At 45.8% G+C, this 24,661-nt stretch overlaps 1 protein-coding gene across 2 annotated transcripts in view; it reads right to left on the reverse strand.

Moving 5' to 3' along the window:
• The window catches only part of LOC120933683, a 207,750-nt gene that overhangs the window by 135,312 nt on the left and 47,777 nt on the right, over positions 1-24,661 (reverse strand). For both annotated transcript variants that reach the window (XM_040347023.1, XM_040347022.1), the window contains exon 4: positions 6,448-6,511. In XM_040347023.1, the coding sequence (XP_040202957.1) occupies positions 6,448-6,511 (64 nt within the window). The remainder of the gene's footprint in view (positions 1-6,447; positions 6,512-24,661) is intronic.

The following is a 24,661-nucleotide window of genomic DNA, read 5'->3' on the forward strand; positions in this document are numbered from 1 at the left end:
TTTCCCCACAAATTGCTATCGCACAATTCTGCAAGTGATTATAATTTATTATCGCTGTTTTTTAGCTGATCTAAAACTATTTTTGACATAAAGGGACACTTTTGGTTGCTATGGACAATCTACAGTTTGCAGGGAGAAAGAAACGTTTTTATTATATAAAATGACATGCATGACACAGGACAGACCACTAGGGACAAGGGGGGTGTGTTTTTTTTACATACAGTACTGTAATCTATAAGATTACAGTATACTGTATGTATAGTGTTTGTTTACTTTTTTGAATTTGGCGCCGTTCTCCGTCCCCGTGCGTCGTAACGTCGCAGGGAACGGAGATCAGCGTCACACGGAGGCACTGTGTGAATCGAGCGAGGTCCTGCTCGCTCACACAGCGCGGTGGCATCGCTGGATCCAGGGACAAGGTAAGTAAAACTCCCTGTACATCCAGCGAGGCGAGCCCGAGTCTGACTCGGGGTTACCGATCCTAGCCCAAAAATCTCACCCCGAGTCAGACTCGGGAACACCGCCCAGGAGGTTAACAGATGTTGTCATTACCTGCATGATGTTCACGCACATCATATCCATATGATTTTGTTTTCACTGACTCATTCATTATAAGGTCTTACTCACTATTGAACTTTAACTTAATGTCCATTCATGTAGCGATTCTCCCATCAATTTATTATTTGATTTTGCTATTTCACAGTTTATTCCCTAAAATAAGTCTATTTTGGCTTCACTAATTAATTTATTCCAATAACTTATGCATTTTTGAGTCACTAAATGACCACGGATCAGAGCGCTTCTATATATATATATATATATATATATGTACATGTATACACATAATAGAGAATTTTTTATTATAATTATTTCTTATTTTTTAATTGAGACTATACCTATACATATATGTTGTGGTCTGATTTTGAGAAACTTTATAAGTAATTTTATGGGTATTTCTATTTTTATATTTTTTTATCTTCATTGTCGTATCTTCATGCTGTAGGCAGGGCTTTTCATCACATGATTGTATGTTTTGTGTATATATTTCATTTGTAGTGTGAACCTTGCTAGCCATGACTAAGCACTGACGCCAGTGCGAAACGTTGGCCATACTGATTTTTGTGGGCTTGCAGTGACTGTATGCACAGTTGAAAATAAAGACATCTCTTTTAAAGAAAATTTTGGAGTGCGGCTGTCCAGCTTTTGTTCTTTTGCTCATCTGGAATATGCAGTTCAGTTTTGGGCACCAGTTCTCAAAAAGGACATCGGAGAACTGGAGAAAGTGCATAGAAGGGCAACCAAACTGATAAGAGGCATGGAGGAGCTCAGCTATGAGGAAAGATTAGAGGAACTGAATTTATTCACTCTTGAGAAGAGGAGAATAAGGGGGGATATGATCAACATGTACAAATATATAAGAGGTCCATACAGTGAACTTGGTGTTGAGTTATTCACTTTACGGTCAACACTGAGGACAAGGGGGCACTCTTTACGTCTAGAGGAAAAGAGATTTCACCTCCAAATACGGAAAGGTTTTTTCACAGTAAGAGCTGTGAAAATGTGGAACAGACTCCCTCCAGAGGTGGTTCTGGCCAGATCAGTAGATTGCTTTAAGAAAGGCCTGTATTCTTTCCTAAATGTACAGAATATAACTGAGTACTAAGATTTGTAGGTAAAGTTGATCCAGGGTAAATCCGATTGCCTCTCGGGGGATCAGGAAGGATTTTTTTCCCCTGCTGTAGCAAATTGGATCAGGCTCTGCTGGGGTTTTTTGCCTTCCTCTGGATCAACTGTGGGTATAGGATTTTACTGTGTTTTTTATTTTGTTTTTTTATTTTGTGTGGTTGAACTGGATGGACTTGTGTCCTTTTTCAACCTGACTAACTATGTAACTATGTAACGTCGCACGACCGCGCAATTGTCTGTTAAAGCGACGCAGTGCCAAATCGCAAAAACGGGCCCAGTCATTGACCAGCAATATGGTCCGGGGCTCAAGTAGTTAAAAAATAACAAAACAGTAAAGTTAGCCCAATTTGTTGTGATAATGTGAAAGATGATGTTACACCGAGTAAATAGAAACCTAAACCAGCGACCCTTGTTGCTGCTAGGTGAAAGTACTATCCACTACACCACTGTGCTGAACGAACATGATCGCAGCTGAAAGGATGAGATCAGTGTTTTTTTTTCCGATCTCATGCTTTACAGCCTGGAGGATAGATGTGGGGTCTTGACCCCGCCTCTCTCCATAAAGAGGACCTGTCACACACTAGTCCTATTACAAGGGATGTTTACATTCCTTGTAATAGGAATAAAAGTGATCCAAAAAAAAAGGGACAAAAAAGTGCAAAAATATAAATATTACGTAAAAAAAGAAAAAAAAAATTAAAACGCCCCTGTCCCTAGGAGCTCGCACTCAGAAGCGAACATGCATGTAAGTCCCGCCCACATATGTAAACACCGCTCAAACCACACATGTGAGGTATTGACGCGTGCGTTAGAGCGAGAGCAATAATTCTAGCCCTAGACCTCCTCTGTAAGTCTGAACTGGTAACCTCTAAAATAAAATCAAGCATCGCCTATGGAGATTTTTAATTCCCGAAGTTTGGCGCCATTCCATGAGTGTGCGCAATATTAAAGCGTGACAAGTTAGGTATCTATTTACTCGGTGTAACATCATCTTTCACATTATCCCTAAAAATTGGTATAACTTTACTGCTTTGTTATTTTTTAATTCATGAAACCTTTTTTTTTTTGGGCCCAAAAAAAAGGCGTTAGAAAAATTATTGCGCAAATACCGTTGGAAACAAAAAAAAAAATGACCACCACTTTATTCCATAGGGTGTCTGCTAAAAAATATATATATAATGTTTGGGGGTCCTGAGTAATTTCCCAGGAACAAAACATAATTTTTACATGAAGGAGAGAAGTGCCAGAATAGGCGCGGTATGAAAGTGGTTAAAGTGAAACAATAAAAGTGAAATATTCCTTCAAATTTCATACAGGGTGGGGAGGGGGGTATAACATGCCTGTGAAGCGCATGTTTCCTGTGCTTAGAACTGTCCCTGTACAAGATGTAATTTCTGAAGTGAAAAAAAAAGTAATTTAAAAGTATTAATGGCTATAAAGAATACAGTCATTGCTCATTAAAACTAAAAAATAAAAAAAACGTGGGGGTCCCCCCAAATTCAATTACCAGGCAATTACTTCAGGTCTGGTATGGATAATAAGGGGAACCCCCGCCGTCCAAAAAAAAAAAAAAGATGTGGGGGTCCCCCCAAGTATCCATACCAGGCCCTTCAGGTCTGGTGTGGATTTTAAGGGGAACTCCACCCCAAATTAAAAAAAATGACGTGGAGTCCCCCCAAAAATCCACACCAGACCCTTATCCGAGCACGTTAACCTGGCCGGCCGCAGAAAAGAGGGGGGGACAGTGCGGCCCCCCGTCTCCTGAACCGTACCAGGCCACATGCCCTCAACATGGGGAGGATGTCCCCATGTTGATGGGGACAAGGGCCTCATCCCCACAACCCTTTTTTGTGGGGGTCTGCGGGCGGGGGGCTTATCAGAATCTGGAAGACCCCTTTAACAAAGGGGACCCCCAGATCCCGCCCCCCCCCCCCCTGTGTGAAATGGTAATGGGGTACCCCTACCATTTCACCAAAAAAAAGTGACAAAAATGTAAAAAATGACAGTAGCCGATTTTTGACAATTCTTTTCTGCACTTCTTCTTTTCTTTCTTTTTTCATTCGGGTTTCTTCCTCCATCTTCCTCTGCTTCTTTTTGGGACTTCTCGTCCGCATCTTGACCGGCGTCTTCTTCCATCTTCTTCTCCTTCCGTCGGCCTACTCGTCCAGCATCTTCTTGTTTGTTCTGGACGCTGCGCTTGAAATTGAAGTCCCCGCCGTGTGCTGCTCCTATGACCCCGCACCCCTCTGACGCCACAGGTAAACTCATATGAAAGTCCGCGTGTGGTTGTGCGTCAGAGGGGGGCGGGGTGACATGAGCGTCACACGGCGGGGAATTCAATTGGAAGCTCGTCCGCATAGTGCGGCGGCTTCTTCTTCTCCGGACGGCGCGCTTGAAATAGAATTCCCCACCGTGTGACGCTCTGTGACCCCGCCCCCCTCTGACGCACATGACTTTCTAATGAGTTTACTTGTGGCGTCAGAGGGGGGCGGGGTCCCAGGAGCGGCACACGGCAGTGAATTCAATTTCAAGCGCAGTGTCCGGGAAAGAAAAAGAAGATGTGGACGAGAAGGCCGACGGAAGGAGAAGAAGATGGGAGAAGACGCCGGGCAAGATGCGGATGAGAAGACCCAAGAAAGAAGCAGAGGAAGAAGAAGCAAGATGGGGGACGAGAAGGCCGACAGAAGGAGAAGAAGATGGGAGAAGACGCCGGGCAAGATGCGGACAAGAAGTCCCAAGAAAGAAGCAGAGGAAGATGGAGGAAAAAACCCGAATGAAAGAAGGAGAAGAAAAGAAGATATTAATAAAAGATTTGTCAAAAAACCGGCTACTGTCATTTAACACTTTTGTCAGTTTTTTTTTGTGAAATGGTAGAGGTACAATGTACCCCATTACCAATTCACATGGGGGGGGCCGGGATCTGGGGTCCCCTTTGTTAAAGGGGTCTTCCAGATTCTGATAAGCCCCCTGCCCGCAGACCCCCACAACCACCGGGCAAGGGTTGTGGGGATGAGGCCCTTGTCCCCATCAACATGGGGACATCCTCCCCATGTTGAGAGCATGTGGCTTGGTACGGTTCAGGAGGGGGGGGGGGGCGCACACTTAACGTGCTCGGATAAGGGTCTGGTGTGGATTTTTGGGGGGACTCCACGCCATTTTTTTTTTATTTGGGGTGGAGTTCCCCTTAAAATCCACATCAGACCTGAAGGGCCTGGTATGGATATTTGGGGGGAACCTCACGTCTTTTTTTTTTTACGGCGGGGTTCCCCTTAATATCCATACCAGACCTGAATGGCCTGGTAATTGAAATTGGGGGAACCCCCACGCATTTTTTTTTTTTTTTATGAATGAATCCTGTCAGAATTGCTGGGAGCCGACAATTCATTATAGCCGCAAGTGAATTTTAAATGCCTTTTTTCCCTTCTGAATGTCATTTTGTGCAGAGACAATTCTAAGTGCAGGAAAAATGCGCTATTTCACATGATGACATTTCAACCCCCCCCCCCCAGGTACGAAATTTAAAGGAATATTTCACTTTTATTGTTTCACTTTAAGCATTATTAATTTCACTGCTCCCGAAAAAACGTCCGTTTTAAAAAATAAAAAAAGCATTGATACATGTCCCCTGGGGCAGGACTCAGGTCCCCAAACACTTTTTAGGACAAAACTTGCATAATAGCCTTTAATATGAACACGTTTGATTTCTCCCATAGACTTCTATAGGGAGTTCGGCGGCGGCTTTACATATTACTTGCGATGCGCCGGCTGCTACGCTGGTTCATGCGCCTAATTAAGGCTTCACCCGGCGCACTAATTAAGGCATGAACCAGCGCAGCGCACTGATAATAGTAAATCAGCCCCATTGTGTATATATGTAGATATATATATAATAGTGATCAATGTTTAAGATGCAGACCGTGGCCCGTTGTTAAACGAAATAAATCAAATAAATCCATTAGATTAAATCGAATTGAATGGACCACATGTAGTGAAATCGATGAGATAGAGATATATACCAGTATATATATATTTATTATATTTAAAATATATATATAAAAAGAAAAATATGTAAAAATATATGCATGTGCTCGATATTCGTATAATGTAATCCTACCCATAATTTAAACAAACCCAAACGGGTATATGTGTAAATGGTGTAATACATACAAGACACATATAAAGAAAACATATTAAAAAAATACTAAATCCCTGTGGCTGTACTTGTGGTACTTTGGACTACACTCTACACTCCCTTTCTTGTACACGCGATCAGTCCATCCGATGAGAACGGTCTGATGGACCGTTGTCATAGGTTAACCTATGAAGCTGACTGATGGTCCGTCGTGCCTACACACCATCGGTCCAAAAACCGATCGTGTCAGTACACGGTGACGTAAAACACAACGACGTGCTTAAAAAAAATGAAGTTCAATGCTTCCAAGCATGCGTCAACTTGATTGTGATCATGCGTGGATTTTTAACCGATGGTTGTGCCTACTAACGATCGTTTTTTCCCATTGGTTAGGAATCCATAGGTTAAATTTAAAGCAAGTTGTCTTTTTTTTAACCTATGGTTAAATAACCTATGGGGCCCACACGCGATCGGTTTGGACCGATGAAAATGGTCCATCAGACCGTTGTCCTCTGGTTAACCTATCGTGTGTACGAGGCCTAAGTGTAGTTCCCTTATTTCATTTAAAGTACATTTTCACTTTGCTGCTAAAATATCCTGACAGTATGAAGATGTATTTGTTGTATTACCTTCTTCTTCTTCCAGTATGTAAATTCTAACATTCTCCAGGAAAAACTCATTGTTCGCCTCGTCCTATAAAAAGAAAAGTACTAATTATTCCATCAATACAATTGTTACTAGTTGCTCCCACATATTATATGTATTACTGCTGTTGCAATGGCACTGTGTCATGTTATTAAAATAGTGCAGTGGCTCTCAACCTTCTTCCACTTTCATTCCCCTTAGCATCTAATTTCCAATTCTAATTTGTCCCCCCCCCCCCCTCCCAGGACAGAGGGTGAAGTAAGGGATGGAGATAATAGTAGATAAAAAGTAGAACCATTCTCCAAGCTTGTCCATATGAGAAGACTATCCTCACTCCACTCCATGTCTTCACCAGTTAGTATGTTCTGCTCTCTTACATGAAGCCTGTACCTAATAGGTGCACAGCTCTCTGCAGGGGAGTGGACAGCACAGTCAGCAGAGAAAAATGGTGGCTGGGATGGTGAGACAAGTTGCCAGCCATTGTAACAGACAGCAGGAGTAAGAGGCGGGAGCTCCTACAAATGACAATGCTGCCTGTCCTGAATCAGTGTCATACATTCGCATGTAGCTGGCCACCAGCACCATAATAACCAAGGATGTCATGTGACAAGGCTGTCCATACCATAGAATCACACCATCACTGATTTTTCTTTAACCACTTAAGCCCTGGACTAATAAATTGGACTTTTGGTGGCACAGGCAGTTAATGTAAAAGATCTATAAAAATGTATTTATAGAAAACGGATAGATAGAAACTTGTATACACAATTTCATAAAACAGTGTCAGCATATGATATCAGTTCATTCAACACCAAATAAGAGAAGGGTTTATACTTATGCAGATACATTCATAGCATAGGAACGCATAGCATCAGAAAGGTATATATAAAACTCAAAGGCCGCGTACACACGATCGGTTAAACCGATGAGAATGGTCTGATGGACCGTTTTCATCAGTCCAAACCGATCGTGTGTGGGCGCCATCGGTTAAAAAAAAGCCAACTTGTTTTAACCACTTAAGCCCCGGACCAATATGCTGCTAAATGACCCAAGGGGTTTTTACAATTAAGCACTGCGTCGCTTTAACAGACAATTGCGCGGTTGTGCGACGTGACAAAATTGGCGTCCTTTTTTCCCCACAAATAGAGCTTTCTTTTGGTGGTATTTGATCACCTCTGCGGTTTTTATTTTTTGCGCTATAAACAAAAATAGAGCGACAATTTTGAAAAAAATGCAATATTTTTTACATTTTGCTGTAATAAATATCCCCCAAAAACATATATAAAATTTTGTTTTCCTCAGTTTAGGCCGATACGTATTCTTCTACCTATTTTTGGTAAAAAAAAAATCGCAATAAGCATTTATCGATTGGTTTGCGCAAAATTTATAGCGTTTACAAAATAGGGGATCGTTTTATTATTATTTTTTTTTTTTACTACTAATGGCGGCGATCAGCGATTTTTTTCGTGACTGCGGCATTATGGCGGACACTTCGGACAATTTTGACACATTTTTGGGACCATTGTCATTTTCACAGCAAAAAATGCATTTAAATTGCATTGTTTATTGTGAAAATGACAGTTGCAGTTTGGGAGTTAACCACAGGGGGTGCTGTAGGAGTTAGGGTTCACCTAGTGTGTGTTTACAACTGTAGAGGGGTGTGGCTGTAGGACTGACGTCATCGATCGAGTCTCCCTATAAAATGGATCACTCGATCGATGCAGCCGCCATAGTGAAGCACGGGGAAGCCGTTTTTACATACGGCTCTTCCCGTTCTTCAGCTCCGGGAGCGATCGCGACAGAGCAGCTATAAAAACGAATAGCCGCGCCGTCGTCCCGGATCGCTCCCCGCGGGAATCCGACTGCCGCATGTAGCGGGGGGGGGGGGTCCCGATCAGACCCCCGACCCGCAGAAAGGCAAGGACGTACCTGTACGCCCATTTGCCTGTACGTGCCATTCTGTGGACGTACATATACATGCGGCGGTCGGGAAGTGGTTAATTTTAATAGATGGATTCCTAACCGAGGTGAAAAAAAACGATCGTTAGTAGGCGCAACCAGCGGCTAAAAATCCACGCATGCTTAGACTAAATTAGGGGACGGGAGCGCTCTTTCTGGTAAAACTCGCATTCGTTATGGAGATGGCACATTCTACATTCTTAAAATTAGTGCCTCATTTATTGCAGCGCATTTTTTTCTTCGTTCTATTGCTAGAATAAAGACGTTGTTTTGCTGATGGTATTTAGACAGAGTTCTCCCATACTGACTTCTTTTATTTTTGGCTTGTGATCTCATGAATAATCCATTTTTTTTTTAAAAGCCAGATCTCAGAATATTTTTTTTGTACTCCACATTTTTTTTTTTTTTATTTCCTCTTTTTTTTTTTTATCAAGTTATCACCACAATTTCCCCCTCCCCCCTCAAGGAGGTTTTGTCCTTTGTTAATTACACATTTTATTTCTGTAATGTTTGATGGCTATTCACCATAAAAACACAATAGACAAGTATTTAACTTAAATTAAATCTCCATTTATTCTGGAACAAAAAAATTAAACATGAAGGGCAACAATTGACCAATCAGCCAAATATATGCAGACTTTGAAGCCCAAAGCCACATTCCACCATGATGACCAACAAAATCAATAACATGAGGAGTCCCTCTAATTTGGGTCACAATGTGCTCCCCAAATCCCAGAAACCAAAAGCAGCAGCAGATGTCATACATGACCCCAAGCTGTGGTACTACAACAACCTAATTTTTCTGGCAGATCAGCTTGAAGCCAGGGAATCACTTTCTGGTCTTCCTTGCAGCCTTCCTTCCATGGCTCCCTGCAGCGTTCTTTCCACGGCTCCCTCCACGGCCCCTTGCAGGTGGTGAGAATGTGTAAATGGAGTTGATCTGCGCTATCCCCAATAAGGGTGTGTGTTAGTGCCACAAAGGTGCACAAAAACCTGAAATGCTTGTTCCTATTGGGGGGTGCAAGCAAGAAGTGACATATAAATATGACAAGGTGCTGCAATTATAAGTTAGTTCGAATAATAAACTAAAAGTAAAAAAGTGAAAAAAAGTAAAAAAAATTGCGCAACCAGAAAAATCGCATAGATCAGCGACTAGAAAAAATGTAAAATATATAAATATGTGAAAATATATATAATCATTGAGGTGAATGTGATCTCAATGTACACCTATAACGGAATGCAACAATTCAACATATAGTGAAATAGAGTAAGCAACAATATCATTGAGCAAACCCCCAAACGTGATTTGTGAATGGTCATTCAAGTCCAGCCAGAAAATGTGAAAAAAAAGAGATTTTTAATACAGCTTACCTGTAAAATCTTTTTCTTGGAGTACATCACGGGACACAGAGCGGCATTCATTACTATATGGGTTATATGGAGTACCTTCAGGTGTAGACACTGGCAATCTTCAAACAGGAAATGCCCCTCCCTATATAACCCCCTCCCATAGGAGGAGTACCTCAGTTTTGTAGCAAGCAGTATGCCTCCCAAAATGGTCCTCAAAAGAGGGGTGGGAGCTCTGTGTCCCGTGATGTACTCCAAGAAAAAGATTTTACAGGTAAGCTGTATTAAAAATCTCTTTTTCTTTATCGTTACATCACGGGACACAGAGCGGCATTCATTACTATATGGGATGTCCCAAAGCAATGCTTACAATGAGGGGAGGGAGAACATCTCCAAGACAAAAGGATTTAATTTAGAGATATACTCAAATCATAATAAATCCAACTTATTTGAGAAAAATAATCTTAAATTTTAAATTTAACTCAAAAAAAAAAAGAGGAGCCCCCGGAATCCGAGGGTCTCAAACTGCAGCCTGTAGCACTGCCTGCCCGAAGGCAGTATCAGTATTCCTTCTTACGTCCAACTTGTAGAATTTTGTAAATGTGTGGACAGAAGACCAGGTTGCCGCCTTGCAAACTTGAGCCATAGAGATCTGGTGGTGTGCTGCCCAGGAGGCGCCCATGGCTCTAGTAGAATGAGCCCTTAATGATACTGGAGGAGGCAACCCTTTCAAGCCGTAGGCCTGAGTGATCAATTGCTTAATCCACCTAGAAATGGTGGACTTTGCAGCTGCCTGCCCCTTCTTGGGCCCATCCGGTAGAATAAACAGCACATCTGTTTTCCGGATCTTCTCTGTAGCTTTAAGATAGGCCTTCATGGCCCTGACAATATCCAAGGTATGCAGCAACCTTTCCTTTCTGGAAGTAGGTTTAGGGAAGAAGGATGGTAATACCAAATCCTGGTTCAAATGAAAACTGGATATGACCTTCGGTAAGAAGGAAGGATGAGGGCGGAGAACGACCTTGTCCTTATGAAATATAAGATATGGTTCCTTACAGGATAAGGCTGCCAGTTCCGAAACTCTTCTTGCGGAAACTATGGCAACCAAAAACACCAACTTCCTTGTCAGTAGAACCAAAGGAACTTCAGCCAACGGCTCAAACGGTTGTTTCTGTAAACTCGACAGAACAAGATTTAAATCCCACGGACAAAGCGGGGATTTAACTGGAGGTTTAATACGTAAGACCCCTTGAAGGAAGGTCTTAACCAGCGAGTGGGTGGCCAGCGGCCGCTGAAACCACACTGACAGGGCAGAAATCTGTCCTTTGATTGTGCTTAATGCCAATCCTTTATCCACTCCTAGCTGGAGAAAACTTAAAACTCTATCTATGGTGAACTTGCGAGGAAGCCATAGCTTGGACTCGCACCAGCCTATATAGGCCTTCCAGACCCTGTGATAAATCACCCTAGAGACCGGTTTCCTGGCTCTGATTAGGGTAGAGATTACTTTCTGAGACAGACCTCTACCCCTGAGAATCAAGGATTCAGCTTCCAGGCCGTCAAATTTAGATGCCGTAAGGCAGGGTGGAGGATCGGACCTTGCGATAGCAGGTCTGGCCTTAGAGGCAGAGTCCAAGGGTTTCCCACTACCATCCTTAGGATTAGTGAGTACCAAGCCCTTCTGGGCCATGCTGGAGCTACCAGGATAACTGGTATGTGCTCCACCCGGATCCTGCGCAGCAGGCGGGGTAGTAACTGGAGCGGGGGAAACGCATAAAGAAGCTTGAACTGATGCCAAGGGCAAACCAGAGCATCGGTTCCGCAGGCCATCGGATCCCTTGAGCGGGACATGAACCTGTCTAGCTTCTTGTTGAGTCTTGATGCCATGATATCCACGTCCGGCACTCCCCATCTTTGGCAGAGTGCTTGAAAGACTTGTGGATGCAGAGACCATTCCCCCGGCCATAGAGTCTGGCGGCTTAAGAAGTCCGCCTGAAAGTTGTCCACTCCGGGAATGAATATTGCCGATATGCAGGGCACATGAGCCTCTGCCCATAGGAGAATCAAGCTCACTTCTCTCTGAGCGGCCTGACTCCTGGTCCCCCCTTGGTGATTTATGTATGCCACTGCCGTGGCATTGTCTGATTGAATTCTCACCGGGAGCCCCTGCAATTTCGACGTCCAAGCCCTGAGGGCTAGTCGAACAGCTCTGAGCTCCAAGATGTTGATGGGTAAAAGCTTCTCTGGCTTTGCCCAAATACCTTGGCGAGTGGAACCATCCACAATCGCTCCCCAGCCCGTCAGGCTGGCGTCTGTGGTCACTATCTTCCAAGCCACTGGGCTGAAAGATTTTCCCTTCAGTAGATTCTGAGGGTCTAACCACCAACACAGACTTTGCCGGACTCTTGATGAGAGAGGCAACGGGATATCCAAGGCCTGTGGCCTTCTGCTCCATGCTGACAGGATGGCTGCCTGCAGGATGCGAGTGTGGCTCTGGGCGTATGGCACTGCCTCGAAAGTAGCCACCATCTTGCCTAGTAATCTCATACATAGGCGAATAGTCGGTTCTTTCTTGCTTAGAACCAGTAGGATTAATTCCTTGATGGCTTTGACCTTCCTCAGAGGTAGGAACACCCCTTGTTGTTCCGTGTCTAATCTCATGCCGAGATATTCCAACTGCCTTGTGGGCTGGAATGCTGACTTTTCTCGATTTAGGACCCAGCCGAACCTCTCGAGGTATTGGACCGTGAGGGCCACTGCTCGTTCCAAGCCGGGAGACGAGTGGTCTATGACTAGGAGGTCGTCCAGGTATGCTAGGATCGTGACCCCTTGGATCCTTAGCTTGGCTAGGATTGGAGCTAGAACCTTCGTGAACACCCGGGGGGCCGTAGCCAACCCGAAGGGAAGCGCCACGAATTGGAAATGACGCGAAGCCACCATAAAGCGTAGATATCTTTGATGTGGTTGATAAATTGGAACATGAAGGTAGGCATCCTTTATGTCTATGGACGCCATGAAGTCGTCTTTTTGGAGTGTGGCAGCTGCTGACCGCACGGATTCCATCCGAAATGAGCGGACTTTTAAGTATGCATTTACCATCTTTAGGTCCAAAATTGGCCTGACATCTCCATTGGGCTTTAGGATGATGAATAGGTTGGAGTAGAAACCCAGCCCCTGTTCCAGGACTGGTACCTCTACTATTACTTCCTGGGAAAGTAGATGATCTAGAGCCGACCTTAATGCGGCTCCTTTCTCCAGATCGTTTGGAATCCTCGACTCCTGGAAATGAGGAGGAGGAAACCTTAGGAATTCTAGCTTGTAGCCTGTGGCCACGGAAGACCGTACCCACTCGTCGGGAATGCTGGCTTCCCAAATCTCCGAAAAGAGTCGCAGCCTTCCCCCCACCTTCGTGGGTGGGGGCGCCCCTTCATGAGGTAGACTTGGGGGCTGGTTTTGCTGGCTTGCGAAACCACTGCCTCTTGCCCCTAACAGCCTGTCCTTGTGATCTGCTGTTGAAGCCGAAGTTTGTTCTTGCAGGAGGCCGTCGATACTGCTTGGCATTAGAGGGCCCCTGCCCAGGGGAGGACTGTCGTTTAAACGCAGGTCCCTGAACCCTCTTCTTAGTTGGCAAGAGAGTACTCTTGCCGCTTGAAATGGTCTGAATGTATTTATCTAAGTCCTCTCCGAAGAGCCGTCCTCCATGGAAGGGAAACCCTGCCAGGAGCTTCTTGCATGGGGGCTCAGCCTCCCAGCTTTTTAACCATAAGAGTCTTCTCATATGGATAAGGGATAATGATAAACGTGACGCTTGTTGGATAGAATCCTTGATTGCGTCTACCGTAAAACATATGGCCTTAGGGACATCCGAAAATTCTTCTGCCTGCTCGGCAGGAATAAGTTCAAGCATTTGCTTAAATTGATCCGATAAAGCTTGAGCGACTCCAATCGCAGCCACGGCTGGCTGTACTACTGCCCCTGCAGAAGTGAAGGAGTTCTTAAGTAGGGCTTCCAAGCGTCTATCAACTGGATCTTTGAAAACCTGTACGTTTTCTACAGGACATGTTAACGATTTGTTAACACATGAGATGGCTGCGTCTACTGCAGGAGAAGCCCATCTCTTGGAAAACTTTTCTTCCATAGGATATAAGACAGAAAATTTCTTAGGTGGAAAGAAAACCTTGTCTGGTTTGTTCCACTCTTGGAACAAGACTTCCTCCAATAGAGGATGGATCGGAAACACAGCACTGCTTTGAGGCGCCCTCAGTGAGCCCAAAGCTGAAACCGTCGATACCTGGAGATCTGGTACAGGCAGGTTGAATGCCTTATGGACCAAGTCCGTCAAGCCCTGAATCCACCAGCTCTCCCTCAGGGAGACTGCCCCAGACTCCTCTGTATCCGGATCTTCGATCCCTGAACCTACTTGGTCTCTGTCCAAGAGGTCCAATTCCCCAGAGGAAAGGACCTCCTCTTCCGAGGGTCCGCGCACGGGTGACGGAGATCTATTCCGCTTACTACCCCGCATGGCTGCGGCTATCATTTCTCCCATGCTTCTCCGCATCTCATTTAAAGAGGCGAGTAACACCTCCTCCGTGACCACCTTAGGGTTGGGTTGACTCGCGTCAGCTCTAGCCCCAGACCCCGATGGCCCAAAGGCTCCCTGTGGGGAAAGCAGCGGCATAGCTCTATCCGAGACCTCAGATTCTGCGGGGGAATCCCCACCTTTTGTACCCTCTGATCTTGATGCCATGGTACAATACCGAGGTACACCTGCTACTTATTGGTACCTGGGACTTATAATAGTTAAATGCCCAAACACCTGTTTGGGGAATAAAAAATGTTTCCTCTACCCTAGATGACACCTTTTTTTTTTTTTTTTTTTCAAAGAAAAACTTTTCTTCTTTTTTTTTTTTTTTTCAATCTAGGCAAGAAAAAACATTCTATCCCCCTGAGTAGTATTGCCAAAGAAAAGACTATGAGATGGAAAAGAAAACCAGCCTATTCCTAGGCTAAACCACAATCTTCTGAAGACTGTAGTATTCTTTCTGGCCACTGTGTGTCCTCAGCGCCCCGTGCTTCACTCCAGTCCTTCCTCCCTTAAGCCAGAGAAATGAATGAGCTGTGGCATCTAAGGAAGGGCCGCCCCTTCCTTTAAACCACTGACCCGCCCTTCCCCCCCAGCTAAAACGGCGCCAAATGCGTCTATAACACGTGCACGCGCACCGCGCGCGCGCCCGCCGACGGGGGGGGGGGGGGGTTGGGAGGAAGGGCCTCTCTGTTCCTGCAGCCGCAGGCCTGGAACACACGAGGAGGTCAGCGTTTTGCCTGCCTTGCAGGCATGAGGGAGAGGACTGGATAGAGCATCGCCTGGAGGCTTGCAGGTAAGCATAGCTCTCTGACACACACATACACTTGTACATAAAAGGCCCCACTCACAGCTTTTCCAACACTACCAGGGAGGTCACTTTTTATGGGGAAATATAACATATAGAGCCATCCTATCTTCATGATATGTGACTGGTTTGCCAGATGCAATGCATAACCCTAGGCATGTCCCCTGTGACCTCCCAGAAAAAACTTGCTAAGAGCCAAGCCCCGCAGGTTTTTCCCCTTACTTACCTGCTCCATGCCGCAGGACTTTGCCAAGCAAGAGGTCCAATCTTCCCCCATCTCCGTGGGGATGTCTAGACCTTCAGGCCCTGGGAACCTTCTTCTTCCATGAAGGATCCACTGTCCTGGGCCCATACAGCACCCTGGCAAACAGAAAACATTAGGCGCCCCAAAGGTTTTCTAAGTTCTGGGCCCAGGGTCCAGCTCTCTTAAAAAGAAAGCATTATGGGCTATACCCCAAGGGTTTGGGGTCCGGTTACTGACCACTTTAGCGCGCAGGCTTTTTTGGACAGAACCGGTAGCTCACCTAATCCCAAGGATGCGGAGGCAAGCTAAACCATGACTAACACCTAAGACACTGGCGTAAAAACTGAGGTACTCCTCCTATGGGAGGGGGTTATATAGGGAGGGGCATTTCCTGTTTGAAGATTGCCAGTGTCTACACCTGAAGGTACTCCATATAACCCATATAGTAATGAATGCCGCTCTGTGTCCCGTGATGTAACGATAAAGAAAATATATTAAAAAATAAATAAATAAATAAAAAATGGGTTATAACAACTTGGAAGTCCAAATAGCAAAAGATTGAAAGTCCAGAAGGATGCAACCATGTAGCAGATAAACTACAGGTATTCAATCAAAACATGGGAGCAGGGATATGAATCTTCAGTTTACCAGCTTCCATTAAATAAGATAGATAAATAGCCGCTTACCGCATCAGATGGACCTCTATTACGGAGATCATACGAGCTCAGCATACAAGGAATGGTTCATCAGGCTCCAGGCATGGAAATCACTCCTCAGCAGAGAAAACCTTTTTCACCTCTCCAAGGAACACCGAGAACTCCCCCGCATCAGCTGGATCCTTAATGCACATACACCAGTGTCCAGCACCTGAAGGTGGAACATATAACCCACTTAGTAAGTACTAGACTCTGTGTCCCGTGATGTACGATAAAGAAATATAAAAACATCATTGACATGATGGGCCGTATAGTAGACTGACCCCCCCCCCCCCCAAACATTTTTCTATGTTGTGTTTTGCTCCCAAATTTGCACTGGATAATCCTCAAGCCAAAATTTAAAGATGCACACAGTGTGTCAACATGTGCTATCTGCCATCACAGTCTGCCATTCCTGTGGTGTTGAAGGAAACTGTGGAGTCAAACAAAAAAAATAGTACTTTGGCACATAAACATTGCAATCACAATACAAAAGACATTCTTTTCCAACATCACTATAACATTTATTATTGGAGTTAGTATTTTATGGCAAAATTAAAATAGGCCCACTTATCAGACTCCTCACCCCTCTGATGGGACATTAAACATTTTAAGGGGGGGTGTTCTAGCTGAGTTTGGGCCCAGAAATAATATAGGATTTTTGTACTCACTGTAAAATCCATTTCTCTGAGTTCATGGACGGACACAGCAGCAATTGGCCTTAGGGTCATATACCTTTCCTTTCAGGAGAGACTTAGGCAGAAAAACAGCACTTCAAGTGTTAAAACACTTCTTTCAGTACAGCACCTCCCAGGGGGGCGGGTCCCCTGGTACATCCCACTCTCTGCACATGCAGCCTCAGTTCGTAAACAAGCAGTACAAACAAAGGAGGGGCGGGGGCTGTGTCCATCCATGAACTGGATTTTACTGTGAGTACAAAAATCCTATTTTCTCTTCCATTCATGGACGGACACAGCAGCAATTGACCTTAGGGACGTCCCCAAGCAGTGTCAGATTTTTTTTGAGGGGTGGGAAAAAACACAGCAAACCAAGCTTCGCAAAAGCGAAGCGACGCCCACTGCTGGGTCGCCAAACGCTGCACCGCCAACTGCAGTGTCTGTAGTTTTTCCGTTGGGAGGAAAACTCTCGCCTCTGAGGAATCCAGGACTAACCCCAGGTATTCCAGCCGCTGAGACGGCACCAGTACCGACTTCTGGGTATTCAATAGCCAACCGAATTCTCGGAGGGTCTGACAGGTGATAGACACGTCCTCTTCTAATTCTGAGCTTGAAGCAGCTCTCAGAAGAAGGTCATCCAGCTATCCCACGATAGCGATCCCGCGTTGCCACAGCAGGGCCAGAATCGGAGCTAGCACCTTGGTGAAAACCCGTGGCCAGACCGAACGGGAGAGCCACAAATTTAAAGTGGTCCTCTCTGACCGCAAAATGCAGAAATTTCAGGTGTTTTGCACATATGGCGATATGCAAATACGCGTCCTTGATATCCAAGGATGCTAGAAAATCCCCCTGATGGAGCGCTGCTACTACTGAGCGAATTGACTCCATCCTGAATTTGTATACTTTGACAAAGCAATTGAGGGCCTTGAGGTCCAGGATTGGACGGACCCCTTCCTTCTTGGGGACTACAAACAGATTGGAGTAAAACCCCTGAAACCGTTCCGTTGAGGGAACCGGTACAACCACTCCCCTGACCAGCAGGTCCTGGACAGCCCCTGACAGATCCTTCCGGTGATCCGGAGAAAGCCTGAGGTTGGAGGGAAAAAAATCTGTTTGGTGGACAAGAGAGAAATTCTATCTTGTACCCCGAGGAAACTACTTCGCAAACCCAGCGGTCGGAAAGAAGAGACCTCCACCGAACCGCGAAGTCGGCCCCCCACCCAAGATGCGTCCGGGGCAGACCTTCATGCAGAGGCAGGCTTGTCCGCAGGCTTGTTGGGCTTGCGGTACCAGGGGCGCTTTTGTCCTTCAGTGGGTGCCTTAGCACCCTGAAAGCGTTTTCCTGCCACACTTGGCGGGCGAAAAAAACGCTTGGGGGTAGTAAAGGAGGGCCCTTTCTGGCGAGGCTCCTTACCCATCCCAGATTGCGGGAGCAGAGTGCTCTTACCGCCTGCGGGATCCTTTATGATGTCATCCAGGGAAGCCCCAAAAAGCCGTTCACCCTTAAAGGGTAAATCCAACCAGGCCTTTTTTGAAGACTGGTCCGCAGACCAACACTTCAGCCACACAAGGCGGAGTAGCACCACCGCATGGACGGAGGCCCTGGAGAGCAAAGGGAGCGTATCCAGGGCCGACTCACAGACAAATTTAGGCCCTGCACCAACTGGTCGGCAAGGTCCACACAGGTCTCAGACATTCTGCCCCTCCAGCTCCTGCAGCAAGGACTTTGCCCGTTCTGTAAGTGTCTGTGACACCAGAGCCCCGGTCAAAACGGGTCTCACCGCCGACCCCACCACTGTGAACATGGAGCGGGCAACAGCCTCAGTTCTCCTATCAGCGGGGTCCTTAAAAGCGGGAGCCCCTTCCACAGGTAACATGGTAGCCTTGTTCAGCCTGGACACAGGGGGTCCACTGACGGAGAAGATACCCGTTTGAGGAGGATTTCCTAAAAAAGTGGGTAGCGGACCACAAAGTATTTTGGAACAGCAAAAACTTTCTGCGGCCGATCCCATTCCTTGTACAACAATTTGTCCAGATATGGAACACAAGGAAACACTTTTGCGGTGCGGGGCGGCTTGCGGAACCCAAAAGGGACCAGCATGTCTGATGCCTCCGCCAAATCCTCAAGTTTCTGAGTATTCCGCACCGCAGTGATAAGAGCTCCAACAAATTCCTTATCATGCTTTGACCCTGAAGCAGAATCATCCTCACTGTCTGTGTGTAGAGTTGAGCGAACCCGAACTGTAAAGTTCGGGTTCGGTACGGACTTTGGGTTTTTCCCGAACCCGGACCCGAATAATTGGAAAAAGTTTGGGTCCGGGTTCGGAGTTCGGGGGAAAAAAATGCGCGGAGGTCCCCGCAAATTCAATAACCAGACCCTTTAGGTCTGGTATGGATATTAAGGGGAACCCCGCCATCAATTTAAAAAAAAAATGCCGTGCGGTTCCCCCTAAATATCCATAACCAGACCCGTTATCCGAGCACGTTGACCTGGCCGGCCGCAGAAAAGAGGGGGGACAGAGTGCGGCCCCCCCTCTCCTGAACCGCACCAGGCCACATGCCCTCAACATGGGGAGGATGTCCCCATGTTGATGGGGACAAGGGTCTCATCCCCACAACCCTTGCCCAGTGGTTGTGGGGGTATGCGGGCGGGAGGCTTATCAGAATCTGGAAGACCCCTTTAACAAAAGGGACCCCCAGATCCTGACCCCCCCCTGTGTGAAATGGTAATGGGGTACACTGTACCCCTACCATTTCACGAAGGAAGTGTAAATTCTTGTAAAAAAAAAAAAAAAAAACACACACCGTAGAAAAAAGTCCTTTATTAAGAAAAAAAAAAAAAGAAAAAAACTCCAGCGGTGATAATCCACTCGTTCCCGGCTTCCTGCTCCAACGTTGTCCTGATCCAGCGACGGGTGATCTCCAGCGATGAGAAGATCCAGCGACGGGTGCGGGTGATCTCCAGCGATGAGAAGATCCATCCATCCAGAGACCTCCTCTCACCGCTGGACACAGCCCAGTGAATGATGCGCTGAAGCTGTGACATTACTTATACTGTATAGGGGAGGCAGGGCCACCCCTCATGTGACCCCACACCCTCTGACGTCCCCTCTGCTACATCACTGGATAAGCCCAGTCTTCCCTCTTCCTGGGCTTCCCGAGTGATGTAGCAGAGGGTACGTCAGAGGGTGCGGGGTCATGTGACGGGTGGCCCTGCCTCCCCTATATAAGTAATGTCACAGCTTCAGCGCGGTGAGAGGAGGTCGGCGACGCTGCTCTCTGGATGGATGGATCTTCTCATCGCTGGAGATCACCCACACCCGTCGCTGGATCAGGACAACGTTGGAGCAGGAAGCCTGGAACGAGTGGATTATCACCGCTGGAGTTTTTTTCTTTTTATTAATAAAGGACTTTATTCTACGGTGTGTGTGTTTTTTTTTACAAGAATTTACACTTCCTTTGTGAAATGGTAGGGGTACAGTGTACCCCATTACCATTTCACACAGGGGGGGGGGTCAGGATCTAGGGGTCCCCTTCGTTAAAGGGGTCTTCCAGATTCTGATAAGCCTCCCGCCCGCATACCCCCACAACCACCCGGCAAGGGTTGTGGGGATGAGACCCCTTTCCCCATCAACATGAGGACATCCTCCCCATGTTGAGGGCATGTGGCCTGGTGCGGTTCAGGAGAGGGGGGGCCGGCCAGGTCAACGTGCTCGGATAACGGGTCTGGTTATGGATATTTAGGGGGAACCGCACGTCATTTTTTTTTAATTGACGGTGGGGTTCCCCTTAATATCCATACCAGACCTGAAGGGTCTGGTTATTGAATTTGCGGGGACCTCCACGCATTTTTTTTTCTAAAAGTCCATGTCCCATTGACTACAATGGGGTTCGGATTTTGGGTTCGGGTACCTGAACCCAAACTTTTTTTTTAAAGTTCGGGTTCGGACCCGAACCCGAACATCCAGGTGTCCGCTCAACTCTATCCGTGTGGGCCAAGCCTGCATCATCTGACATGACGGAACCAGGGCCAGACGCAGAAGCGGGGCCTGATTCCGTGTCAGATACATCCCCAGAAGAAGGCGTAGGGAGGGGGTGCTTTTTACCCCCCTTCTGACCACTCGCCCCTTTAAAATCCTGGCAACAAACGCCTCAAGGACTGCCGTCATAGCATCCACTGAGGTCGCAGGAACAGGGGCACTAAGGGTTAATTCTGGCATGCTTGGGGTAGAAGCTCCAGGTTCGGACTGAGGCTGCATGTGCAGAGAGTGGTATGTACCCGGGGGACCCGCCCCCTGGGAGGTGCTGTACTGAAAGAAGTGTTTAAACACTTGAAGTGCTGTTTTTCTGCCTAAGTCTCTCCTGAAAAAAAAAGGTATATAACCCCAAGGTCAATTGCTGCTGTGTCCGTCCATGAATGGAAGAGAAAAACCCTCTAGCACTCGGCCTAAATTGAATGTGAAAAAAAATGGGACACATTTTAAGGGGGGGGGGGGGCAGAACTACAATGGAGCAGACAAAAAACAAGTTTGAAACAGACTAGGCTAGCATGCTGGACAGGTTAGTGAAGGGAAATTGCACGTAGGTCAAAAAAGGAGCAATGAAAGCTTACAACATGCATGGGGACAAAGGGGACATTCACAGCAAATTACAATCATGCTAATTAGGGAATGATGCAAGAAATACAAGACATTAGCATACATTAAAGACATAGATTGTGATGTGAAAGGAGAAAACTTACCTTAATATAGTCATTCTGCATCACTTGTATGATGGCAGAACACGTCTCCGGTATGATGAGCCCCAGCGCATGGGGGGAGATGCCTGTCGAGAACTTGAGGCCCTGCAGGCTCCTCCCAGTCGCCAGGTACCTCAACGTGGCAATGAGCCTCTGCTCGGCCGTGATGGCTTGGCGCATCACAGTGTCCTGCCTCGTGATATTGGGTCGACAGAATATCCAAAAGACGGTGCAAAACGGGGTCCGTCATACGGAGAAAGTTCCTGAAATCATCAGGGTTATTCTCCTGGATTTCCCTAAGCAGAGGCATATGAGAAACAAAGAAAAAGATTATTGCGCATACCCAAAAAAGAAATAAAGTGCATACATCAGCTGCGTCTCAAGGATGTCATACAACATCAAGCATATATGGAAGAAAAAGGAGTCGCGCTACAAATATTGTGATATAAACAAACACCAGTGAGTGTCAGTTGAACAATAAATTAATGGTTAAAATTACTATAATGTCAGAGAAAATAATAATAATGATACATCATGATTTAACCATAGTGAAATATAGTGAATAAAACAGAGCAAAAGGATTAAGAACAAAGTCCCAAAGTGTGGCGATGACAATCTCAGGTGCCAGTTGTATCCTTAACACAGTGATCAGTGCAAGCAGGAGACCTCCACCAACGGGTAATACTGACTCTTACCACAGCTCAGAAAAATAACAGCATGAATCACTTCCACATCAAGGGCCAGAAACGGTCTATCATCTGATACTGATATTTCAATGGTGGAACTTGTCATTCAGAATCGGCCGTCACACAGCACCAGAACATATAAGGAAAACCAGGAAGAGTGCATAGCGTAATACTGCATAAATTTTATTCCACAAAAAGGCAGTAAAATGCGTACTTACATCACTTCTTAAAAAAACGAGCATATAGCGGGCATAAAAACAATCAGAAAACAACACAGCCGGCCGGCCTGTGTATAGGCGTGCGCCCGGAGTATCTGGGTCCTCACACGTGCAAACGCGGTGACGTCAGGGCGTCTCCTCCCGACGTTTCGTCTCGATAGGGACTTGTTCACGGGATAAGGAGACGCCCTGAATCACCGCATAATCTAGCAAAAAGGGGCGGAGCTGACCCGGGGACGGATCCAATAGAAGCCGCATAGTCTCCATCTTAACTCCTGGCTACCGCAATGCAAATCAATGCTGGTCTCCAGACAAAGTATGGGAAGGGACTTTAAACACGTTGCTGACCTTCTGAAGCTCAGCTCAACACAGCAGCTGCACTCAAACACTTAGCAAGAGCGCAGCCCCCAGGTGATAGGGAAATAGAGAGCTATAAAGCGTCCCACTACCAAAGCCACAAAAAAAGCAGCAATATCACTGAATAGTGGGAAAAAGTAGTCCCTAAAGTTAACATGGCATGGAACAAACAAAAGTATATCTGGGAAGAGTGCGGCTGACTGGATCCACCCCAGGTCCCTCACACTCATATACCAGCATAATAGTATAAAAATACAATAATAGCATTCCTCCTATTCAAATAGGATAAACAACAATACAGAATATGTGACGATACTGCAATAATAGAAAAAAAACTGAATAAAATACATAATAAAATATTGCGTTTAAGATTAACACTAAAAAAGTCTCACTCGTCATGAGGGGCTTAATAATGCTCAATTACCATTATATATAAAAATGCTCAATATCCAACCCTTATTCGTATATATATGGAAATAGACAGATGGAGGTCGTTCTATCAGCACCACGACCAACAATTAAAATTACTATGGCATGAGAGAATCTTGGATATTCGAAGAAAGCGATTCGGAGATGAGCAGAGGTTAAACTTCATGTTGTGCACAACAGTCGATACCATATGTCAATAAGCCATTATGAATTGTCTAAGAAACAATTTAGGTCCACCTCAATGTTCAACCCAAAAGGGGTGTAACATTTCATTTTGTGGATCCAGGACATCTCGGTCCTGGAAATGCTCCTCACCAGGTCGCTTCCCCTCCAATGTGCAGTGAACTTATCAATCCCCAAAAATACCGTATCTTTGGGGTTGCAATTGTGAGCGGTAAGGTAATGCTTAGATACGGAGTGTTCTGTGAAACCACTTTTGATGTTCGTTTAGCCGCACATTGAGGGGGCGTTTGGTCCTGCCCGCATATTGCAGACCACATGGACACATTAGCAAATAAATAACTCCAACTGTAGAGCATGTGATAAAAGGCTTAATCGAAAACCTCCTACCAGTACAACTAGAGCTGAAGTCAACTGTCCTTTTTCTAGTGTGAGTGTTAGGACTGCAGCTCTGACATCTGCCGCATTTATAAAATCCCGTCAGTCCTGACAAGAACATAGAGGGGACCTTGGGGGGATTTATTATATTACAGGCCACTTTATCCTTCAAAGACGGAAAACCCCTAAAGACCACCTGTGGCCTGTCTGGTAACAATCCCCTCAAAACACTGTCGCTCTGCAATATATGCCAGTGTTTGGACATTATGTGTTTGATCCCGCCATACTGGCAGGAGAAATCTGTAATGAAGGGACATTTGAATTTGGCGGACTTATCTCGAGGTTGATCCTTAAGTAAAGTGCTCCTATCCAGTTGAGTCACATAATTTAAAGAGCTAGACAGGTCTTCTGGCTTATACCCCTTAGCGAGAAAACGTTGTGTCAAAACATCTGCTTGCTTGACAAACGATATTTGTTTTGTACAGTTTCTCTTCAGTCGAAGGTATTGACTTTTAGGTATCGAGTCAAGCCAAGAGGAATGGTGACAGCTATCCTTAGAGATATAAGCATTTCTATCCGTTGATTTGAAATGAGTTGTTGTCTGCAGACTGTCACCCTCCACCGAGATCACCAAATACAAGAAACTGACTTGTGTTTGGCTTGCTTCGTGGCTCAAATAAATTCCACGTTCATTTGTGTTCAGTACACCCATGAATTGTGACAAGTCACTCTCTGTACCATCCCACAGGAGGAGGATGTCGTCAATGTACCTGACCCACAACAAAATCTGGGGCCTAGACTGGACACAGATGACATCCTCCTCCCATAGGGCCATAAAAAGATTGGCGAGGCTGGGAGCATATTTAGCTCCCATAGCCACGCCACGATTCTGTCGGTAAA

Source organism: Rana temporaria, chromosome 3 (assembly GCF_905171775.1).
Source record: "Rana temporaria chromosome 3, aRanTem1.1, whole genome shotgun sequence".
Lineage (NCBI taxonomy): Eukaryota > Metazoa > Chordata > Amphibia > Anura > Ranidae > Rana > Rana temporaria.